At 38.6% G+C, this 22088-nt stretch overlaps 1 protein-coding gene across 10 annotated transcripts in view; it reads left to right on the plus strand.

Annotated features, from left to right (window-relative positions):
* The first annotated feature begins 371 nt into the window (after positions 1 to 371).
* Positions 372 to 22088, plus strand: part of LOC309653161 (NACHT, LRR and PYD domains-containing protein 12-like) — a 46123-nt gene continuing 24406 nt past the window's right edge. For 2 of the 10 annotated variants that reach the window (XM_082447534.1, XM_082447539.1), the window contains exons 1-2: positions 372 to 494; positions 2114 to 2180. Coding sequence is in view for 2 of the 10 variants with exons in the window: in XM_082447530.1 (XP_082303656.1) it covers positions 843 to 960; positions 2114 to 2180 (185 nt within the window). In the remaining 8 variants the exon portion in view is untranslated. The other 8 variants (XM_082447533.1, XM_082447538.1, XM_082447530.1 and 5 more) reach the window with 5 other exon arrangements.

Consider the following 22088-nt stretch of genomic DNA (forward strand, 5'->3'; position numbering starts at 1 on the left):
CAGCACTCGAGATGTAGTAACTAATTTAATTCTCCCAGTAACACTATGAGGTAAAGACTACTACTATTGACTCCAAAGGACACGAAGAGTTAATTCCTGTGCCCTCGCCCAGACCAGAAGATTCCGTGGTGCCCGGTAGTTGCTAGCAAGGGTCTTGGCTCTGGCTGCCTTTGGCGCGGGGGTAAAGGAGTCACGGCCCAGCACCTAGGAAAAGATCCAGCCTAGTGGCTCCTGGATTCGGGGTTGACCAGGCAGGATTCCCAGGACGGCGCTAGACACCCTCGAAACCTCTCCCACCGCGGTTTTCCCATCCTCTTTTTTCCTCCCCTTTCCCTCCCGCTCCCCAGTGCCCCCCCCCCCGCCCCTTTCCAGGCCGGCCCCTCCCTCTGAGACGCCTCCTCTCTGAGTCATTTCCCCTTCTCCGCCCCAAGACCTTGGCTCTCCCTTCCCTCTGGCTGGAAGGAGAGGAAGGGCAAACTGGCTTTGGGAACCAGGTGAGCGCTTTTCTCAGCGAGGACGAGAAACGCCTCCCGCCGCACCACCCTACCCCCCAGCGCCCACTCCGTTGGGAGGGATAGGAAATCGAGGGAGTTCCCTCCGGCTGAGCGGCTGGCTTCCCCGTAGTCCGAAGGCCCCGGTGGCCGAGCGTGGGAGGTGCCACACCCCGCCCGGTGTCTCCTGGGATGCGAGGAGGGAAGCGGCGGCGCAGTTGGACTGGCCTGCAGCAGGCTCGTGCGGGGTGAGCTCAGCGCGCCGGGGAGGGACCTCGGGGCCCGCGAAGCTGGGGGGCGGGGAGGGCCGGGCCGCCAGCCCCCGAGGAAAGCCCGCCCTGGAAAGAGGAGATGGGAGAGGCTCTAGAGGATGCGCGTGTGGAGCGGGGGTCGAGGCGCAGGACTTGGGGAACACGCGTCTGCGCGGAGAGGCGCGGGAGGACGCGCCTGGTTGCAGCAATTTATGGGGGTGTGTGTGGAGAACCTTAGCGCGTGCGTGCGGCGCGTCCGTGGGGGGGGGGGTGCGTGCGTGTGGGGGGCCGTGCGTGTGGGGTGCGTGCGTGTAGGCGTGCGTGGAGGGGGGGGGGAGGAGAGAACAGGAAGGAATGCTGAGGGACGCCGGGGGTGGGGACTGACACCGCGAGCTTGCGGGATTGAGGTAAAGATATCAGAGCATCTCCGGCTGACAGCTCCGAGTCAGCATTCTTAACTTTTTTATTTTTTTGAAGGGGGGGTGGAGGGTGGACGTGACCCGTTTGAAATTCTAAGGAAAAGTATCGATCATCTCCTCAAAAAGAAAAAACAAAAACAAAAACCTAAACAAAAGCACATGGTGGTTCCTGGGCCCAAGGACGGCCATCCGTAGACCCCAGACTGTGGCAGAAAACCCAAATAGGTGACTTAGGTATTCGCCACTGGGTCTTGTGATTCTGCGACGGGGGAACGGAACAGGTGACCGAGCTGTTGCCTCCTTTCTCTGCGGGCCCGTCCTGGGCTTGGTGGCTTCCAGGCCGTGTCACCGTGCCTTTGGGAGGTGGCGCCCTCAGAGTGGGTGTATGAAACGGGGTCGCTCCCCAGGGTACGGCCGCTCCGGGGCCCATGGCCTTCCCCATCCAGCTGGGGAGCCAGGCCTTGCAACTGGGTCCCGTGAGCCGGCCGGCTGGTCAGCCCAGATCTGGGCACCGGCCTCAGACGTGCTGGTCAGCTCCCTGCTCTTGCTCAGGTCCTCAGGTCGGAGCGCAGCGCGTCCTCGGATCCCCGCACCCGGGTGTAGTGTGGGGAGTGCGGCTCTAAGGTTGGCCCTTGGCTGGGTAAGTGAGTAGGAGAGCAGCGGATTAGGGTTCTGATTCCGTCTTTATCATTAACTAACTGTGGGATGTGAAGCAATTTCCCTCATCTTTCTGCGCCTCACTTTCCTCAGTTGTAAAATGGGAGAGTAGCTCACAGCGTGGTTGGAAGTGTAAATAAGACTATAATAAATTCCCAGCAAACGGAAGCATTTAATGAATGTCATCATACCTTAAGTATAAATATAAATAAGTAAGTAAGTAGATAAGTTAAAGTAGAAATTGTATCCTGAAAGAATGTATTAAACTGCTGGTTTTCTTTTTGGTCTCTTCTAGGCACACCTAGTTGTGCCATCCTCAGCCAAAGCCCACCAGATCCATCCTGTAAAGTCACACGCCTGAAGTAAGTGGGCTTTTAGTTTGAATCTTTTGTGATGTTCCGAGAGATAAGGCTTAGTCCACCATCAGCTTTCACCTGGATTGCTGCCTTGGTCGCCAAGCCTTCACACTTGGCCTGCTTCCCTCCCGTTCATTTTCTGTGTTGCAGTCAGAGTTATCATTCCCTCTGAGCTACAAAGTAACCTGCTGGTTGGGAGCACAGACCTTGGTGTCAGACAGATCTCTTTCAGATCCCAGCTGCACCCTGCTCCATCACTTTTTGTGTGACCTTGCACAAGTTACTTCACCTGTTTAAGAATCCTCTTCCTTATCTGTAAAAGGGGATAATGGTGGTCTCTACCTCATATAGGTGTTGTGAGAAGTTCCAGAAGTAATGCATATAGAGTGGCCCATAGTAACTCATAGTAGCTCAGTAAATGGCAGATTAAAATGGATTAGAGCAGTGAGACTGCTAACAAGAGTTAAGCAATGAGGTGGTAATGAGCTGAAGAATGGGAGAAGTCAAAGGATGGGAGATCTTGATGAGAATGAGGAGTGGGTATTCTGAGAACCAAGAAGTAATAAGGGTAAGAGGTTGTAGCCAGAGATTGGGTTAGTGGAGTTCAGAAATTCTGAAGTGGAGCAGCTCCATGTTTATCGGGTGGTCTAGGGCACTAATAGCTAGAAATGGCATGTGAAGTGGCATGTAGTCAGAGGTTGCAGAAGTAGAGGAGGTCAAGGGACAATGAAGCTAGAGTGTTGGGTGAGTCATCCATAGCCATTGAGGTTGCTTATCTGATGACATGGGTTGGAATGGAGAGGAAAATGGAGCTAGTGCCGATAAGGTCCACCCTGATTAACAGGGAGCAGTCATTTATTTCACAGATATTTACGGAGCTCTTACTAAATGTCAGGTTATAACAAGACAGACAAGAGTCCTGCTCTCATGGAGCTTACAGTCTAGTAGGAGTGATAACAGACATTAATAATCCCACCTATAAGTAGAAAACTGCAAATTGAGATAAGAGCTATGAAGGAAAAATAAGCATTCTATAAGTACCTATAACAGGAGGACCTGACTCTGTCTGGAATGTCAGGGAAGACTCTCCTAAAGAAGTGATGAGAACTGAAGGATCAGCTGGGGTAGAAGGAGATAGAGGAGGGATGAATGGAGGAAGTGTTCCACACAGAGGAAACAAACATCATGTGCAGAGACCTGAAGCTAGAACGTGTGCAAGGGACTTGAAGTACTGAAAGGTGTCTGCTGTGGCTAGAGCACATTAAGCAAGGGAGAGAGTATTGGGAGCTGAGACTGGATGGCAGGGCCCCTTAATTATTTTGGGCTTTATCCTAGGAGCATTGGGAATATTCCTACTAAAGGGTTTTGATTAGGCGAATGACATGATTTATCTGTATTTGTTTCTTTTTTTAAAAAATAAATTTATTTATTGGGGCATCCCTGGTGGCGCAGTGGTTGAGAATCTGCCTGCTAATGCAGGGGACACGGGTTCGAGCCCTGGTCTGGGAAGATCCCACATGCCGCTTAGCAACTAGGCCCGTGAGCCACAACTACTGAGCCTGCGCGTCTGGAGCCCGTGCTCCGCAACAAGAGAGGCCACGATAGTGAGAGGCCCGTGCACCGCGATGAAGAGTGGCCCCCGCTTGCCACAACTAGAGAAAGCCCTCGCACAGAAACGAAGACCCAACACAGCCAAAAATAAATAAATAATTAATTTTTTAAAAAATTTATTTATTTATTTTTGGCTGCGTTGGGTTTTATTTGCTGCACACAGGCTTTCTCTAGTTGCGGCGAGCGGGGGCTACTCTGTTGCGGTGCACGGGCTTCTCATTGCGGTGGCTTCTCTTGTTGCAGAGCACGGGCTCTAGGCATGTGGGCTTCAGTAGTTGTGGCACGCAGGCTCAGTAGTTGTGGTGAACAGGCTTAGTTGCTCCACGGCATGTGGGATCTTCCCGGACCAGGGCTTGAACCCATGTCCCCTGCATTGGCAGGCAGATTCTTAACCACTGCACCAGCAGGGAAGTCCTAGATTTATCTGTATTTCTATGTTTCTTCCTCCCACCTCAGTTTTATTCAGATATAATTGATATATAACATTGTACAGTTTAAGATGTACAACATAATCATTTGATATGTTTATATATTGCAAAATGATTACCGTAGTATTTCTTAAGTAATGCACAACTATATGCTCATTAGAACAAAATAATCAAACAACACAAGTATATAAATTGTGAAAGTCCAATTTGTATTTTTCTTTCTATGCATTAGAATACATATGTACACATGTATAATACAGTAGATGTATACATTATTCTATATATAGAATTATATATATAATATAACAACTAGCTTTTTCCACTTAACAGTGTGTCTTTGACTTTTTCCATGTCTTTATTTTTTAATTACTCAATAATATATAAGTATGTTTTCATGGTAAAAGACTGAAACAGTACACAGGTGTAGAGATAGTAAATCTTGAGACTTGCCTTTTCTGCTCCCTCTATAGTTGTTACTTCCACCCCCACCCCACAAAAAAAGCAAAACAAAGAATAAACTAATTGTCAACAGTTTGGTGAGTATCCTTACAATCGCCTTTCCATGCATTTATATGAATAAATAAGTCCTTATACCATGTATGATTTATTCATATCATTATGCAGCTTTTAAATTTCTTATTTATTGACTTAATTACACAATTGACACACGAATACATTTTTCTTTCAGAGGATTAGAATGTTACAGGGAAGGCTAAAACCTCCTTTAGTCGTCATTGATTTTCTCCCTGATTCTTCCCCTCCCTACTCACTGTTGGACTTAGCTTCTTCCAGACCTTTTCTCTCTTTCTCTCTTTCTCTCTCTCTCTCTCTCACACACACACGCACAATATATATATAGTATTATTTAGTGTTATTTAAAAATGTAAATTATTTATACTCCAGTAAAGATGTTAAATATATATATATATATATATATATATATATAAATTTTATCATGCTTATGTGTATTGTTCTGCTACTTGCTACTTTTCACCCAATATAATGTCTGAGAACTTTTCATGTTAGTACATGTAAATCTAACTTGTTCTTTTTCACTGTTTCGGAGTATTCTACAGAACAGATATGCTATAATTCATGTAGCCATTTCCCCATTGTCATGATTATTTCCAAGTTTTTTGCTAATATAAAATGTGCTGCAATGTATATCCTTCTACATGCCTCCCTCTTTCCTTTCTCTACTCACTCCAAATGCTACCTTTAATCAATACTAGATTCTTATGCATATTTAGGTTTGTTTCAGAATTCTTTATTTGGTTCTACTGATCCATTTATTTATACTTGCATTCATACCACACTTTAAATTTCTATAGTTTTATAATGTTTGATATCTGACATGGAAAGTCATCTTTTTTCTTCAATTTTGTGTTATTCTTGCATATTTACTTTTTAATATAGATTTTAGGATCAAATTATCATACCCAAATAGAATCTTATTGGCATTTTTGTTGGCCTCGCATTGAGTTTCCGGATTTAACGGGGGAGAATTGGCACCTTTACATTAATGACTCTTCCTTTATATGAATATATGTGGTATGACTCTCCATTTATTCAGATTTGTAAGTCCTTTAATAACGTGTCATTTTCTCCATAAATGTATTGAACATATCTTGTTTGGGCCATTTCTAGATACTTTATAGCTTTTGTTGCTACTATTAATAGGATTTTTTTCTTTCATTTTGTAATCAGGGGTATATAAGATAACTTGTTTTTTGTTTGAAATTGTGTCCAACAACTTTACTGAATTCTCCTTCTTTCTAATAGTTTGTTCATTGAGTCTGTTGGATTTTCTAGGTTGGCAAACAGATTATGTGCAAATATTGATAGTTTTCTCTCTGGTTTCAATCTGTATACCACGTGTATTTTTCTCATCTGAATGCATTGCCTAGGACTTCCACTATAAGACTGAAGAGTAACAACGATATCAGACATCCTTAACTTATCCCTCCCTTTAATGGGAATGCTTCGAAAATTTCATCAAGTATGCTTCTTAGTGTGGGTTCTGGCAGTTGCCCTTTATTAAGTTAAGTAAGTTTTCTTTAATTCCTACTCTTTTGAGGCTTTTTAAAAACAAGAATGGCTATGAAATTTTATCAGTTGCTTTTTCACCTATAAGTTGGACATATAGGTTTTTCCCCTTTAACTTGTTAATGCATTGGATTGCATTGATAGCTTTTTAAAAACTTTCTATTATGATAATTTGCAAACATAAATGACAGTAGAGAGTACAGTAAACCCCCATGCACCCATAACTGAGCTTTAATAGCCATCAACATTTCGCCATACTTGTTTCAGCTATTCCCCTCCCCTCTTTTGTTCTGGGATGTTTTAGGCTAATCATGAGCATCATATGATTTCACTCCTAAATATTTCAGTATGCCTCACCAAAAAAATTGTAGCAAAAATGACATCTTCTCATATAATCATAATGCCATTATAATACTAATACCCAGCATATCTTCCGATTTTTCCAATTGTCTAAAAAATGGTTTTATTTTTTAGACTTTTAAAAAAAATAAATTTATTTTATTGTTGGCTGTGTTGGGTCTTCGTTGCCGCGCGGGCTTTCTCTAGTTGGGAAGAGCCGAGGCTACTCGTTGTTGCACTGCGCGGGCTTCTCTTGTTGCAGTGGCTTCTCTTGTTGCAGAGCATGGGCTCTAGGCATGCGGGCTTCAGTAGTTGTGGCACGCGGGCTCAGTAGTTGTGGCGCCTGGGCTTAGTTGCTCCACGGCATGTGGGATCTTCCCGGACCAGGGCTCAAACCTGTGTCCCCTGCATTGGCAGGCAGATTCCTAACCACTGCACCACCAGGGAAGTCCTAAAAAATGTTTTTACCATTGGGGTTTCTTCCAGTCAGGACCCAACCAACAACTCACTGTATTAGGTTATATCTCTTAGATTTCTTTTAAGTTTTTAAAAAGCTAAGACAGGACAACACCTCCTCCCTTTTATTTTCATGGCATTGGTTTGTTGAAGAAACCTGCCATTTGTTCTATAGACTCTCCCACATTCTGGATTTGGCTGATTACTTCTGTGAGGTGCTGTTTTATCTGTTTCTGTATTGTTTGTATTTCCTGTAGACTGGAAGGTGGATCTAAATGCTTGATTACATTCAGGTTCTTATTATTTGTTGAGACTGTTCAGTGGTTGATACTATGTACTTTCTTTTACATAATGTTTGCCTGTCTCACTCTTAATGATACTAAAAATGGATTGAAGTGGTGTTAGTCTGATCCTGTCATTGTAAAGTTCTCCATCATCTTTTCACCTAGTGGCTTTACCATCCATTTGATAACTATTATCTGAGTCAATTATTTCGTTAAGGATTTCAAAATAATAAGTTTCTAATTCTATTATTCTTTCTGAATTTATTAGCTAGCATACCTCTGTAAGAAGAACTATCTCTCCTCTACTAGGGCTACTTGGTAAGCCTAAAATACAGTTCCTATACGAAAGACAGGATAAACGCTTAACTCTTTCCCTGTAATTGCCAATTTTCCAAGTAAGGAGTTGGTGTCCTGTTCCACATTGACAGGTCTGTAAGTGTTAAACTTCCCTGCATTCCTAATATTAACCTATCAGGTCAGGGGATGATGTGGTTTTTTTTCTTTTTTAATGTACTCTGAGATTTGAGGGACTAATCTTTTATTTAGCAGTTTTTATCTGTGTTCATAACTGAGATTGCCTATAGTACTGATTCTCAGCCTGGGGCTGAACCATCCCTCTAGGGGACATTTGGAAATGCCTGGAGGTGCTTTTGGTTGTCACAGTTTATTGGTGTGTGTGTGGTGGGAAGTCCTGCTGGCATTTAGTAGATAGGGATCAGGGATACTAAATGAAGAATTGTTCCGCCAAAAATGCCATCAGCATCCCCTTGAAAAATAATGGCCTATAGTTTTCCTGTGCTTGATTATGGTATTAAGGTTATGCATTTTTATATCTACGTTCATAAGTGAGATGGGCCTATAATTTCTTTCCCTTTACTTGTCAGTTTTGGTATCAAGATTATTCTAGCCTATAGTTGTATGGTGTCATTTCCCTTCTTTACTTTGCTTTGGAAATTTTTGTATAAAGTTTGATTAATCTGTTCCTAGATGGTGTGGTCAAACTCTCCCACAGAACTTTTTGGGGCTGGTGACTTTTGAGGTAGAGTATTATCATTTCACATTCTTCTATGATTAATTGGTCTATTTAAGTTTTCTATTTCTTAGGCCAATTTTGGTTGTTTATTTTCTTGGAAATTATCCATTTCACCTAGGTTTTTAAAATTATTGCTATAAAAATTATACATACTTTTTGGATAATTTTTTAATCTCTTGTTTCTGTAGTTTGGTTCCCTTTCATTTTTTATGTTAATTTATGATGGCTTTATTTTTGAAATCATACTTGCTAAAAATTTGTTCATTCTATTGTTCTTTTCAGAGAACTATCATTTCCTTTTATTGATTTACTCGACTGTTTAATTATTGTTTGCTTTCTATTTTGATAATTATTGATTTTTTAAATTGAGGTATAATTGACATACAATGTTATATTAGTTTCAGGTGTATAAAGTAACTATTTGATATTTGTATATATTGTTAAATGATCACCACAATAAGTCTAGTTAACATCCATCACCGTACATAGTTACAGAATTTTTTTTTCTTGTGATGAGAACTTTAAAGATTTAGTCTCTTAGTAACTTTTAAATATGTAATACAGTATTACTAACTATAGTCACCATGCGGTACATTACATTCTCGTGATTCCCATGACTTAGCTATTTTATAACTAGAAGTTTGTACTTTTTGACTCCCCTCACCCACTTTGCCCACTCCCCACCCCCTCCCTCCCTGCCTCTGGCAACCACCAATCTGTTCTCTGTGTCTTTGAGGGTTTTTTTTTAAGAATCTGTATGTAAACTAGATCATGTGGTATTTGTCTTTCTACGTCTGACTTACTTCACTTAGCATAATGCCCTCAAGGTCCATGCATGTTGTCACAAATGGCAAGATTTCATGGTTTTTTATGGCTGAACATAGGGGGTATGTTTTGTTTTATGTGAAATTGCCATATCTTTGTACCATTTTACTCTCCTACCAACATCCTTAGTAGCATTTGGTAGTGTCAGTTTTTTTAATATTAACCATTCTGGTGAGTGTGAACTGGTACCTCACTGCAGTTTTTATTTACATTTCCCTAGTGACTAATGATGTTGAGCATCTTTTCATGTGCTATTGGCCATTTGTATATCTTCCTTTGTGAAAGGTCTGTTCAAATATTTTGCCCATTTTCTTTTTTATTGCAGTAAAATATATATAACATAAAATTTATCACTTTAGTCACTTTTTAAAAAATTTTTAATTTAATTTAATTTATTTTTTTATACAACAGGTTCTTATTAGTCATCAATTTTATACACATCAGTGTATACATGTCAATCCCAATCGCCCAATTCATCACACCACCATCCCCACCCCCCCACCACTTTCCCCCCTTGGTGTCCATACGTTTGTTCTCTACATCTGTGTCTCAACCTCTGCCCTGCAAACCGGTTCATCTGTACCATTTTTCTAGGTTCCACATATATGTGTTAATATATGATATTTGTTTTTCTCTTTCTGACTTACTTCACTCTGTATGACAGTCTCTAGATCCATCCACGTCTCAACAAATGACTCAATTTCGTTCCTTTTTATGGCTGAGTAATATTCCATTGTATATATGTACCACAACTTCTTTATCCATTCGTCTGTTGATGGGCATTTAGGTTGCTTCCATGATCTGGCTACTGTAAATAGTGCTGCAATGAACATTGGAGTGCATGTGTCTTTTTGAATTATGGTTTTCTCTGGGTATATGCCCAGTAGTGGGATTGCTGGATCATATGGTAATTCTATTTTTAGTTTTTTAAGGAACCTCCATACTTTTCTCCATAGTGGCTGTATCAATTTACATTCCCACCAACAGTGCAAGAGGGTTCCCTTTTCTCCACACCCTCTCCAGCATTTGTTGTTTGTAGATTTTCTGATGCTGCCCATTCTAACTGGTGTGAGATGATACCTCATTGTAGTTTTGATTTGCATTTCTCTAATAATTAGTGATGTTGAGCAGCTTTTCATGGGCTTCTTGGCCATCTGTATGTCTTCTTTGGAGAAATGTCTATTTAGGTCTTCTGCCCATTTTTGAATTGGGTTGTTTGTTTCTTTAATATTGAGCTGCATGAGCTGTTTATACATTTTGGAGATTAATCCTTTGTCCGTTGATTCGTTTGCAAATATTTTCTCCCATTCTGAGGGTTGTCTTTTGGTCTTGTTTATGGTTTCCTTTGCTGTGCAAAAGCTTTGAAGTTTCATTAGGTCCCATTTGTTTATTTTTGTTTTTATTTCCATTACTCTAGGAGGTGGATCAAAAAGGATCTTGCTGTGATTTATGTCAAAGAGTGTTCTTCCTATGTTTTCCTCTAAGAGTTTTATAGTGTCCGGTCTTACATTTAGGTCTCTAATCCATTTTGAGTTTATTTTTGAGTTTGGTGTTAGGGAGTGTTCTAATTTCATTCTTTTACATGTAGCTGTCCAGTTTCCCCAGCACCACTTATAGAAGAGACTGTCTTTTCTCCATTGTATATCCTTGCCTCCTTTGTCATAGATTAGTTGACCATAGGTGTGTGGGTTTATCTCTGGGCTTTCTGTATTCTTCCATTGATCTATGTTTCTGTTTTTGTGCCAGTACCATATTGTCTTGATTACTGTAGCTTTATAGTATAGTCTGAAGTCAGGGAGTCTGATTACTCCAGCTCCGTTTTTTTTCCCTCAAGACTGCTTTGGCTATTCGGGGTCTTTTGTGTCTCCATACAAATTTTAAGATTTTTTGTTCTAGTTCTGTAAAAAATGCCATTGGTAATTTGATAGGGATTGCATTGAATCTGTAGATTGCTTTGGATAATATAGTCATTTTCACAATATTGATTCTTCCAATCCAAGAACATGGTATATCTCTCCATCTGTTGGTATCATCTTTAATTTCTTTCATCAGTGTCTTATAGTTTTCTGCATACAGGTCTTTTGTCTCCCTAGGTAGGTTTATTCCTAGGTATTTTATTCTTTTTGTTGCAATGGTAAATGGGAGTGTTTCCTTAAATTCTCTTTCAGATTTTTCATCATTAGTGTATAGGAATGCAAGAGATTTCTGTGCATTAATTTTGTATCCTGCAACTTTACCAAATTCATTGATCAGCTCTACTAGTTTTCTGGTGGCATTTTTAGGATTCTCTATGTATAGTATCATGTCATCTGCAAACAGTGACAGTTTTACTTCTTCTTTTCCAATTTGTATTCCTTTTATTTCTTTTTCTTCTCTGATTGCCGTGGCTAGGACTTCCAAAACTATGTTGAATAATAGTGGTGAGAGTGGACATTCTTGTCTTGTTCCTGATCTTCGAGGAAATGCGTTCAGTTTTTCACCGTTGAGAATGATGTTTGCTGTGGGTTTGTCATATATGGCCTTTATTATATTGAGGTAGGTTCCCTCTATGCCCACTTTCTGGAGAGTTTTTATCATAAATGGGTGATGAATTTTGTCAAAAGCTTTTTCTGCATCTATTGAGATGATCACATGGTTTTTATTCTTCAATTTGTAATATGCTGTATCACATTGATTGATTTGCATATATTGAAGAATCCTTGCATTCCTGGGAAAAATTCCACTTGATCATGGTGTATGATCCTTTTAATATGTTGTTGGATTCTGTTTGCTAGTATTTTGTTGAGGATTTTTGCATCTATATTCATCAGTGATATTGGTCTGTAATTTTCTTTTTTTGTAGTATCTTTGTCTGGTTTTGGTATCAGGGTGATGGTGGCCTTGTAGAATGAGTTTGGGCGTGTTCTTTCTTCCACAGTTTTTTGGAAGAGTTTGAGAAGGATGAGTGTTAGCTCTTCTCTAAATGTTTGATAGAATTCACCTGTGAAGCCATCTGGTCCTGGACTTTTGTTTGTTGGAAGATTTTTAATTACAGTTTCAATTTCATTACTTGTGATTGGTCTGTTCATATTTTCTATTTCTTCCTGGTTCTGTCTTGGAAGGTTATACCTTTCTAAGAATTTGTCCATTTCTCCCAGGTTGTCCATTTTATTGACATAGAGTTGCTTGTAGTAGTCTCTTAGGATGCTTTATATTTCTGCGGTGTCTGTTGTAACTTCTCCTTTTTCATTTCTAATTTTATTGATCTGAGTCCTCTCCCTCTTTTTCTTGATGAGTCTGGCTAATGGTTTATCAATTTTGTTTATCTTCTCAAAGAACCAGCGTTTTGTTTTATTGATCTTTGCTATTGTTTTCTTTGTTTCTATTTCATTTATTTCTGCTGTGATCTTTATGATTTCTTTCCTTCTGCTAACTTTGGGTTTTGTTTGTTCTTCTTTCTCTAGTTCCTTTAGGTGTATGTTTAGATTGTTTATTTGAGATTTTTCTTGTTTCTTGAGGTAGGCTTGTATAGCTATAAACTTCCCCCTGAGAACTGCTTTTGCTGCATCCCATAGGTTTTGGATCATCGTGTTTTCGCTGTCATTTTTTGATTTCCTCTTTGATTTCTTCAGTGATCTCTTGGTTATTTAGTAACGTATTGTTTAGCCTCCATGTGTTTGTGTTTTTTACGTTTTTTACCCTGTAATTCATTTCTAATCTCATAGCGTTGTGGTCAGAAAAGATGCTTGATATGATTTCAATTTTCTTAAATTTACTGAGGCTTGATTTGTGACCCATGATGTGATCTATCCTGGAGAATGTTCCATGCGCACTTGAGAAGAAAGTGTAATCTGCTGTTTTTGGATGGAATGTCCTATAAATATCAATTAAATCTATCTGGTCTATTGTGTCATTTAAAGCTTCTGTTTCCTTATTTATTTTCATTTTGGATGATCTGTCCATTGGTGTAAGTGAGGTGTTAAAGTCCCCCACTATTATTGTGTTACTATCGATTTCCTCTTTTAGAGCTGTTAGCAGTTGCCTTATGTATTGAGGTGTTCCTATGTTGGGTGCATATATATTTATAATTGTTATATCTTCTTCTTGGATTGATCCCTTGATCATTATGTAGTGTCCTTCCTTGTCTCTTGTAACAGTCTTTATTTTAAAGTCTATTTTATCTGATATGAGTATAGCTACTCCAGCTTTCTTTTGATTTCCATTTACATGGAATATCTTTTTCCATCCCCTCACTTTCAGTGTGTATGTGTCCCTAGGTCTGAAGTGGGTCTCTTGTAGACAGCATATATATGGGTCTTGTTTGTGTATCCATTCAGCAAGCCTGTGTCTTTTGGTTGGAGCATTTAATCCATTCACGTTTAAGGTAATTATCGATATGTGTGCTCCTATGACCATTTTCTTAATTGTTTTGGGTTTGTTTTTGTAGGTCTTTTTATTCTCTTGTGTTTCCCATTTAGAAAAGTTCCTTTAGCATTTGTTGTAGCGGTGGTTTGGTGGTGCTGCATTCTCATAGCTTTTGCTTGTGTGTAAAGCTTTTGATTTCTCCATCGAATCTGAATGAGATCCTTGCTGGGTAGAGTAATCTTGGTTGTAGTTCTTCCCTTTCATCACTTTCAGTATATCATGCCACTCCCTTCTGGCTTGCAGAGTTTCTGCTGAGAAATCAGCTGTTAACCTTATGGGAGTTCCCCTGTATGTTATTTGCCATTTTTCCCTTGCTGCTTTCAATAATTTTTCTCTGCGTTTAATTTTTGCCAGTTTGATTACTATGTGTCTCGGCGTGTTTCTCCTTGGGTTTATTCTGTATGGGACTCTCTGCGCTTCCTGGACTTGGGTGGCTATTTCCTTTCCCCTGTTAGTGAAGTTTTTGACTCGAATCTCTTCAAATATTTTCTCTGGTCCTTTCTCTCTCTCTTCTCCTTCTGGGACCCCTATAATGCGAATTTTGGTGCGTTTAATGTTGTCTCAGAGGTCTCTTAGGCTGTCTTCATTTCTTTTCATTCTTTTTTCTTTATTCTGTTCTGCAGCAGTGAATTCCACCATTCTGTCTTCCAGCTCACTTATCCGTTCTTCTGCCTCAGTTATTCTGCTATTGATTCCTTCTAGTTTAGTTTTCATTGCAGTTATTGTATTGTTCATCTCTGTTTGTTTGTTCTTTAATTCTTCTAGGTCTTTGTTAAACATTTCTTGCATCTTCTCGATCTTTGCCTCCATTCTTTTCCCGAGGTCCTGGATTATCTTCACTATCATTATTCTGAATTCATTTTCTGGAAGGTTGCTTATCTCCATTTAGTTGTTTTTCTGGGGTTTCATCTTGTTCCTTCATCTGGTACATAGCCCTCTGCCTTTTCATCTTGTCTATCTTTCTGTGAATGTGGTTTTTGTTCCACAGGCTGCAGGATTGTAGTTCTTCTTGCTTCTGCTGGCTACCCTCTGGTGGATGTGGCTATCTAAGAGGCTTGTGCAAGTTTCCTGATGGGAGGGACTGGTGGTGAGTAGAGTTCACTTTAGTCACTTTTATGTGTACAATTCAGTGGCATTAAGTACATTACATTGTTACCCAAGCATCACCACTAGCCACCTCCAAAATTTTTCATCTTCCCAAACTGAAACTCTATACCCATTAAACAATAACTCCCCATTACCCTCTCCCCCCAGACCCTGGTAACCACCGTTATACTTTCTGACTCTATGAATTTGACTATTCTATGTACTTCATATAAATAGAATCATATAATATTTTTTATTTTGTGCCTGGCTTATTTCACTTTGCATAATGTTTTCAAATTTAATACATGTAGCATGTTTCAGAATCTTCTTCTGTTTAAAGGCTGAGTAATGTGTTGTATGTCTAGACCACATTTTGTTTATCCATTCATCCGTTGATGGACATTTGCGTTGTTTCCACTTTCTCATTTTCTTCTGTAATTGCATTTTTCATTGATATTTTTCCTACTTTTACAATTGATTTTTTTCTATTTTTTAATTGAGTTATAATTGACATATAACACTGTTTTGGTTTTAGGTGTACAACATAATGACTTGATACATGTATATATTGCAAAATGATTACCACAAGTTTAGTTTATAGCTTTTATTAAATTGATCTGATTGATTTTATTCACATACCATAAAACCCACCCTTTTAAAGTATACAATTTAGTTATTTTCAGTATATTCACAATGCTGTGTAACCATCACCACTATCTAATTCCAGAATGTTTCCAACACCTCAAACAGAATCCCATAACCATTAGCAGTCACTACCACTTCCCCTTTTCCCCGAACCCCTGGCAACCACTAATCTACTTTCTTTCTCTACGAATTTGTCTATTATGTACATTTCATATAAATGGAGTTTCGTGTCTGACTTCCTTCATGTAGCATAATGTTTTCAAGGCTCATCCATGTTATAGCATGCCTCAGTACCTTGTTCCTTTTTATGGCTGGATAGTATTCCACTGTAAATATATACCACATTTTGTTTATTCAGTTCATCAGTTGATGGACATTGGGGTTGTTTCCACCTTTTTTGCTATTTAGTATAGTGATGCTGTGACTATTTTTGTACAAATTTTTGTTTAAATACCTGTTTTCAATTGTTTGGGGTATATACCTAGAAGTAAAATTGCTGGGTCACATGGTAATCCTGTGTTTAACTTATTGTGGAGCTGCTGAACTTTTCCATAGTGGCTGCATCATTTTATATTCCCACTGGCAATGTATGAGTGTGCTAATTTTTCCACATGCTTGCCATTTTTCATTTTTTAAATTACAGCCATTCCAGTGGATGTGAAATAGATTCTTATTCAGTTATAAAAAGGAATGAAGAACTGATACATGATACAACATGGATGAACCTTGAAAACATTATGCTAAGAAAAGAAGCCAGACACAAAAGGGCACATATTGTATGATTCCATTTATATGAACTGTCCAGAATAGGCAAATCCTTAGAGACATAAAGTAGAATTGTGGTTGCCAGGGGCTGGGGTGGGGGGAGAATGGGGAGTGTCTGCTTAATGAGTACAGCATTTCGTTTTGGGGTGATGAAAATGTTCTGGAATTGGATAGTGGTGATGGTTGCAAAACTTTGTGAATGTACTACAAAGCAATGAATTGTACACTTTAAAAGGGTGAATTTTATGATATGTGAATTATATCTCAATAAAAAAAAACCAGAGTCTCATTTTAGGCCTGGAGGTGAGATTTGTAGCATTTCTTTCTCCTGTTTTTGGCAGCATGCATACCATGTCGAGTCACCATGAAAAGTTGTACAGTTTGTTGACTGAAAAGGCACACAGCCAAGGGTGTGAAGGGGGACTGAAATTAGCCCATACCCTGCTCTCTAACCTGTGTTCCCTAACTTGGTGCTCCCCTAGCGCAGAGGAAGAAGCACCATTTTACCATTTTGTAATTCAACTGCTTGGAGGAGACTGAATTACTTACTTTGATTTGTCTTCTTGAAGAGGGCACCTTTTGGTACTTTGCATAACGATTCCATATATTCTAGTGGAACTCCTAGTACAATGGATACTACTTTCCCATCGTGGAATTTGGGCCATCTCACAGCCTTTTACTCTAACTGGGTCTAATAACCAGTTATAAAATACCCCCATAGTTCCCTAAAGGTCTGTTGACTGTAACTCACTCTCTGGTATAATTTCTTTTTCTTTTCAATTTTTTTTTCTACTTTTTTTGAGATATAATTGACATACAGCACTGTGTAAGTTTAAGATGTACAGCATAGTGATATGACTTACATACATCATGAAATGATTACGTCATCTCATATAGGTACAACATTAAAGAAATAGAAAAAATATTTTTTCCTGGTGATGAGAACTCTTAGGATTTACTCTCCTAACAACTTTTATACAGCAGTGTTAATTATCTTCATCATGCTGTATATTACATCCATAGTACTTAATTTATCTTATAACTGGAAGTTTGTACCTTTTGACTGCCTTCACCTAATTCCCCCCTCCCCACCTCTGGTGGTCACAAATCTGATTTCTTTTTCTAGGAGTTTGTTTCTTTGCTTGTTTTGGAAGTATAATTAACCTACAACACTATGTTAGTTTCTGGTACACAACATAGTGATTCAATATTTCTATACATTTCAAAATGTCACCGTAAGTCTAGTTGTCATCTGTTACCATACAAAGATATTACATAATTATTGAGTATATTCCCTACACTGTGACTCATTTACTTTGTAACTGAAAGTTTGTGCCTCTTGATCTCCCTCACTTATTTCTCTCCTCCCCCAGTTTCCTCCAATCTGGCTACCACCTACCTGTTTGTTCTCTGTATCTATGACTCTGTTTCTGTTTAATTATGCTTGTTAATTCATTTTGTTTTTTAGATTACACATATAAGTGAGATTATGTGGTATTTGTCTTTATCTGTCTGACTTATTTTGCTTAATATAATACACTCTAGGTCCATCCATGTTGTTGCAAATGGCAAGATTTCATGGCTGAGTAATGTTCCATTATATATATATATATATTCATCTATCAATGGGAACTTAGGTTTCTTCCATATCTTGGTATTATAAATAATGCTGCAATGCAATATCAGAAAAACAACCCAATCAGAAAATGGGTGGACTATCTAAGTAGACATTTCTCCAAAGAAGATATACAGATGGCTAAAAAGCACATGGAAAGATACTCAACATCACTAATTATTAGAGAAATGCAAATCAAAACTACAATGAGATATCACCTCACACCGGTCAGAATGGCCATCATCAAAAAATCTACAAACAATAAATGCTGGAGAGGGTGTGGAGAAAAGGGAACCATCCTACACTGTTGGTGGGAATGTAAACTGGTACAGCCACTATGGAGAACAGTATGGAGGTTCCTTAAAAAACTAAAAATAGAGCTACCATAAAATCCAGCAATTCCACTCCTGGGCATATATCCGGAGAAAACCATAAATTGAAAAGATACATGCACCCCAGTGTTCATTACAGCACTGTTTACAATAGCCAGGACATGTAAGCAACCTAAATGTCCATCAACAGAGGAATGGATAAAGAAGGCATGGTACATATATACAATGGAATATTACTCAGCCATAAAAAAGAACAAAATAATGCCATTTGCAGCAACATGGATGGACCTAGGGATTGTCATACTGAGTGAAGTAAGTCAGACAGAGAAAGACAAATATCATATGATATCACTTATATGTGGAATCTAAAAAAAGGGTACAAATGAACTTATCTACAAAACAGAAATAGAGTTACAGATGTAGAAAACAAACTTATGATTACCAGGGGGTAAGGTGTGGGGGAGGGATAAATTGGAAGATTGGGATTGACATATACACACTACTATATATAAAATAGATAACTAATACGGACCTACTATATAGCACAGGGAACTCTACTCAATACTCTGTAATGGCCTATATGGAAAAAGAGTCTAAAAAGAGTGGATACCTAGAGGAGTGGGATAAGGAAGGTGGGAGGGAGATGCAAGAGGGAGGAGATATGGGGATATATGTATATGTATAGCTGATTCACTTTGTTATAAAGCAGAAGCTAACACACCATTGTAAAGCAATTATACTCCAGTAAAGATGTTAAAAAAATTTTAAAAAATAGAAAACTGGAAAAAATAAAAAAATAAAAAAATAAAAAAGAGTGGATATATGTATATGTATAACGGATTCACTTTGCTGTACCCCTGAAACTAACACAACATTGTTAATCAACTGTACTCCAATAAAAATTTAAAAAAACTAGTGCTGTGATGAACATAGGATTGTTTATGTATTTTCTAATTAATGTTTTCATTTTCTTCAGATAAATACCCATAAGTGGAATTGCTGGATTTTATGGTAGTTCTGTTTTTAATTTTTTTAACCACACCTTACTGTCTTTTTGATAATAGCCATTTTGACAGGTGTGAGGTGATATCTCATTGTGGTTTTCATTTGCATTTCCTTGATGTTTAGTGATATTGAGCATCTTTTCATATTCTTGTTGGCCATCAGTATGTCTTCTTTGGAAAAAAGGCTATTCAGTTCCTCTGCCCATTTTTTAATTGGGTTGTTTGTTTTTTTGATGTTGAGTTTTATGAGTTCTTTGTATATTTTTGATATTAACCCCCTATAGGATATATCATTTGCAAATATTGTCTCCCATTCAGCAGGTGGCCTTTTCATTTTGTTGATAGTTTCCTTCACTGTGTAAAAGCTTTTTAGTCTGATGTAGTCCCATTTGTTGATTCTTGCTCTTGTTTCTTTTGCCTGAGGAGACATATCCAAAAAAATATTGCTAAGACTGATATCAAAGAGTGTACTGCCTATGTTTTCTTCTAGAAGTTTTATGGTTTCAGGTCTTACATTTAAGTCTTCAATCTGTTTTGAGTTTATTTTTGTATATGGTGTGAGAAAGTAGTCCAGTTGGATTCTTTTGAATGTAGTTGTCCAGTTTTCCCAACACCATTTATTGAAGAGGCTGTGTTTTCCCCATTGTTTATTTTTGCCTCCTTTGTTGTAGATTAATTGCCCATATAAATGTGGGTTCATTTCTGGGCTGTCTATTGTATTCCATTGATCTGTGTCTGTTTTTGTGCCAGTAGCGTACTATTTTGATTACTGTAGCTTTGTAGTATAGTTTGAGATCAGGTAGCATGATACTTTATGTTTTGGTTTTCTTTCTCAAGATTATTTTAGCTAATTGGGATCTTTTGTATTGCCACACAAATTTTAGAATATTTGTTCTGTGAAAAATGCCATTGGTATTTTGATAGGGATTGCAGTGAATCTGTAGATTGCCTTGGGTAATATGGTCATTTTAACAATATTAATTTTTCCAATCCATGAGTGCAGTATATCTTTCCATCTCTTTGTGTCATCTTCAGTTTCATCAGTGTCTTATAGTTTTCTGAGTACACGTCTTTTATCTCCTTAGGTAGACTTATTCCCAGGTATTTTATTCTTTTTGATGCAACTGTGAATGGGATTGTTTTCTTAATTTCTCTTTCTGATAGTTTGTTGTTAGTGTTTCTGGCATAATTTCTATGTCAGAGTTCTTTAGCTGCAGGCAATAGAAATTGATTCTGAATAACTTAACTTGAGCAAAAATAGAGATTTTTGGAAGGATACTGGAGTTACTTGAAACTACATGGAGTGCTCAAAAACAAGGTTTCAGGGAGGTCAGGAACTAAGGAAGCTTGGGGCATTTGGGTATCAGAACCTCAGTCTCTATAGTCCCCACTCAGGTTTTAAAATTCAGGCACAGAGAATCTGATTATTCCATTAAGAGATATGGGATATCTTATCAAAACCAAGATCAATGAAAGAATGCTGGACAAACCAAACAGTAGTTACCAACAGAGGTAAGAAAAAGAGAGGTGTCAGCATCTAAGTGGAGATGTTGAGTAAGCCTTTAGATGAATAAATCTGGATCTGAGAGAAGAGGGCTAGACTTAGGTAAACAATTAGGAGTTGTAAGGAATGATTGAAATCATGGACATCGTAGAGATTGCCTAGGAAGAGAGTGAGTGGCCATGTACCCCTCCAGCTCCATTACCTGAGGGCAGGAGTGCTTACTGGAGTAATTTGTAACTAGAGAATTTTTTTCTACTTTTTAGAGGACATGCTGTTCCTAGTGACTGGGAAAAGAACCCAGGATGTGGGAATATAACACTGCTGGGAACACTCTGTCTCATAAGAAGTTGTTATGTGGAGATTTTAATAGAATGTAACTTCTTTCTGTCAGTTATAATAAATGCCAACTTATTTTTCTCTAACATTATTTATATTGCACTTGGTCCTCTGCTAAGAGTTTTATGTGTGTCATCTTATTTAATCCTCACAACAAAATAATGAAGTAGTTATTATTATCACCATATTTTACAGATGGGTTACTGTAGTCTCAGGAGTTTAAGTAACTTTACTCGAAGTCATCTTGCTAGAAAGCAGTGGAAATGGAATTTAAGTAAGGTCTATCTGAGTTCAGACATTTTTACTCTCTATCAAATGATACAGCAATGCCAACAGTAGCTATGGTTTAGGATTATTGAGCCCTTACTGTGTACCATGTAGTGTACTGAATACTTCATATGCATACTTCATTTAATCCTCATAATAACCTTTTAAGAAAGGTTGTGATCAACTGTTGTTATAAACTGTTGTTATCCCTATTTAATAGCTGAGGAATCTGAGGCTTAGAGATGTTAATTCCATGGTTGTCACATAGTAAGTGGTAGAGTCAGGGCCTGAACACATCTGTTTGATTCCAAAGCCTGTGTGTTTCACCAATACACTCTATCAAAAATAACTAATTCTTAGAACAGTGGCTCTTTTCCCTGGCTGTGTATTCGAATCACCTTGGGAACTTAAAAAAAAGTCAATGCCAAACCTCATCATCAAAGATTCTGATTTAATTGATCAGGAATGCAGACTAGGCACTGTATTATTTTTAAGATTTTATTCATTTATTCAATTTATTCAATGAACATTTAATGAATGTCTTCTCTATGTCAAACACTTTCTAGGCATTTACCCTCTAGCAAGATGTATTAGTTAGCTATTGCCACAACAATACATAACAACAACCACAAAATCTCAGTGGCACGAAAAGTTAAGAATTTATTAAGCACTTATTCTCACCGATCTGGAGGCCAGCTGGGACTCAGCTGATTAGGCAGGGTTCTGTTGGGCAACTCTGATTCGGGCTGGGGTGACTCTATTTTTTTTGCTGCAGGACTATGAGTAAACTGGGGTGGCTCTACTGCATCTATTTCTCATCCTTGGACGAGTGGACTACCTGGGGCTTGTTTCTCTCATGGCTCATCTCATGCCAGTGGCAGAATCACAAGAGGGAGCATGTACAACTGTGCAAGCACATATCAGGCCCCTACTT

This window comes from Balaenoptera physalus (assembly GCF_965194825.1).
Source record: "Balaenoptera physalus genome assembly, chromosome: X".
Taxonomy (NCBI): Eukaryota; Metazoa; Chordata; class Mammalia; order Artiodactyla; family Balaenopteridae; genus Balaenoptera; species Balaenoptera physalus.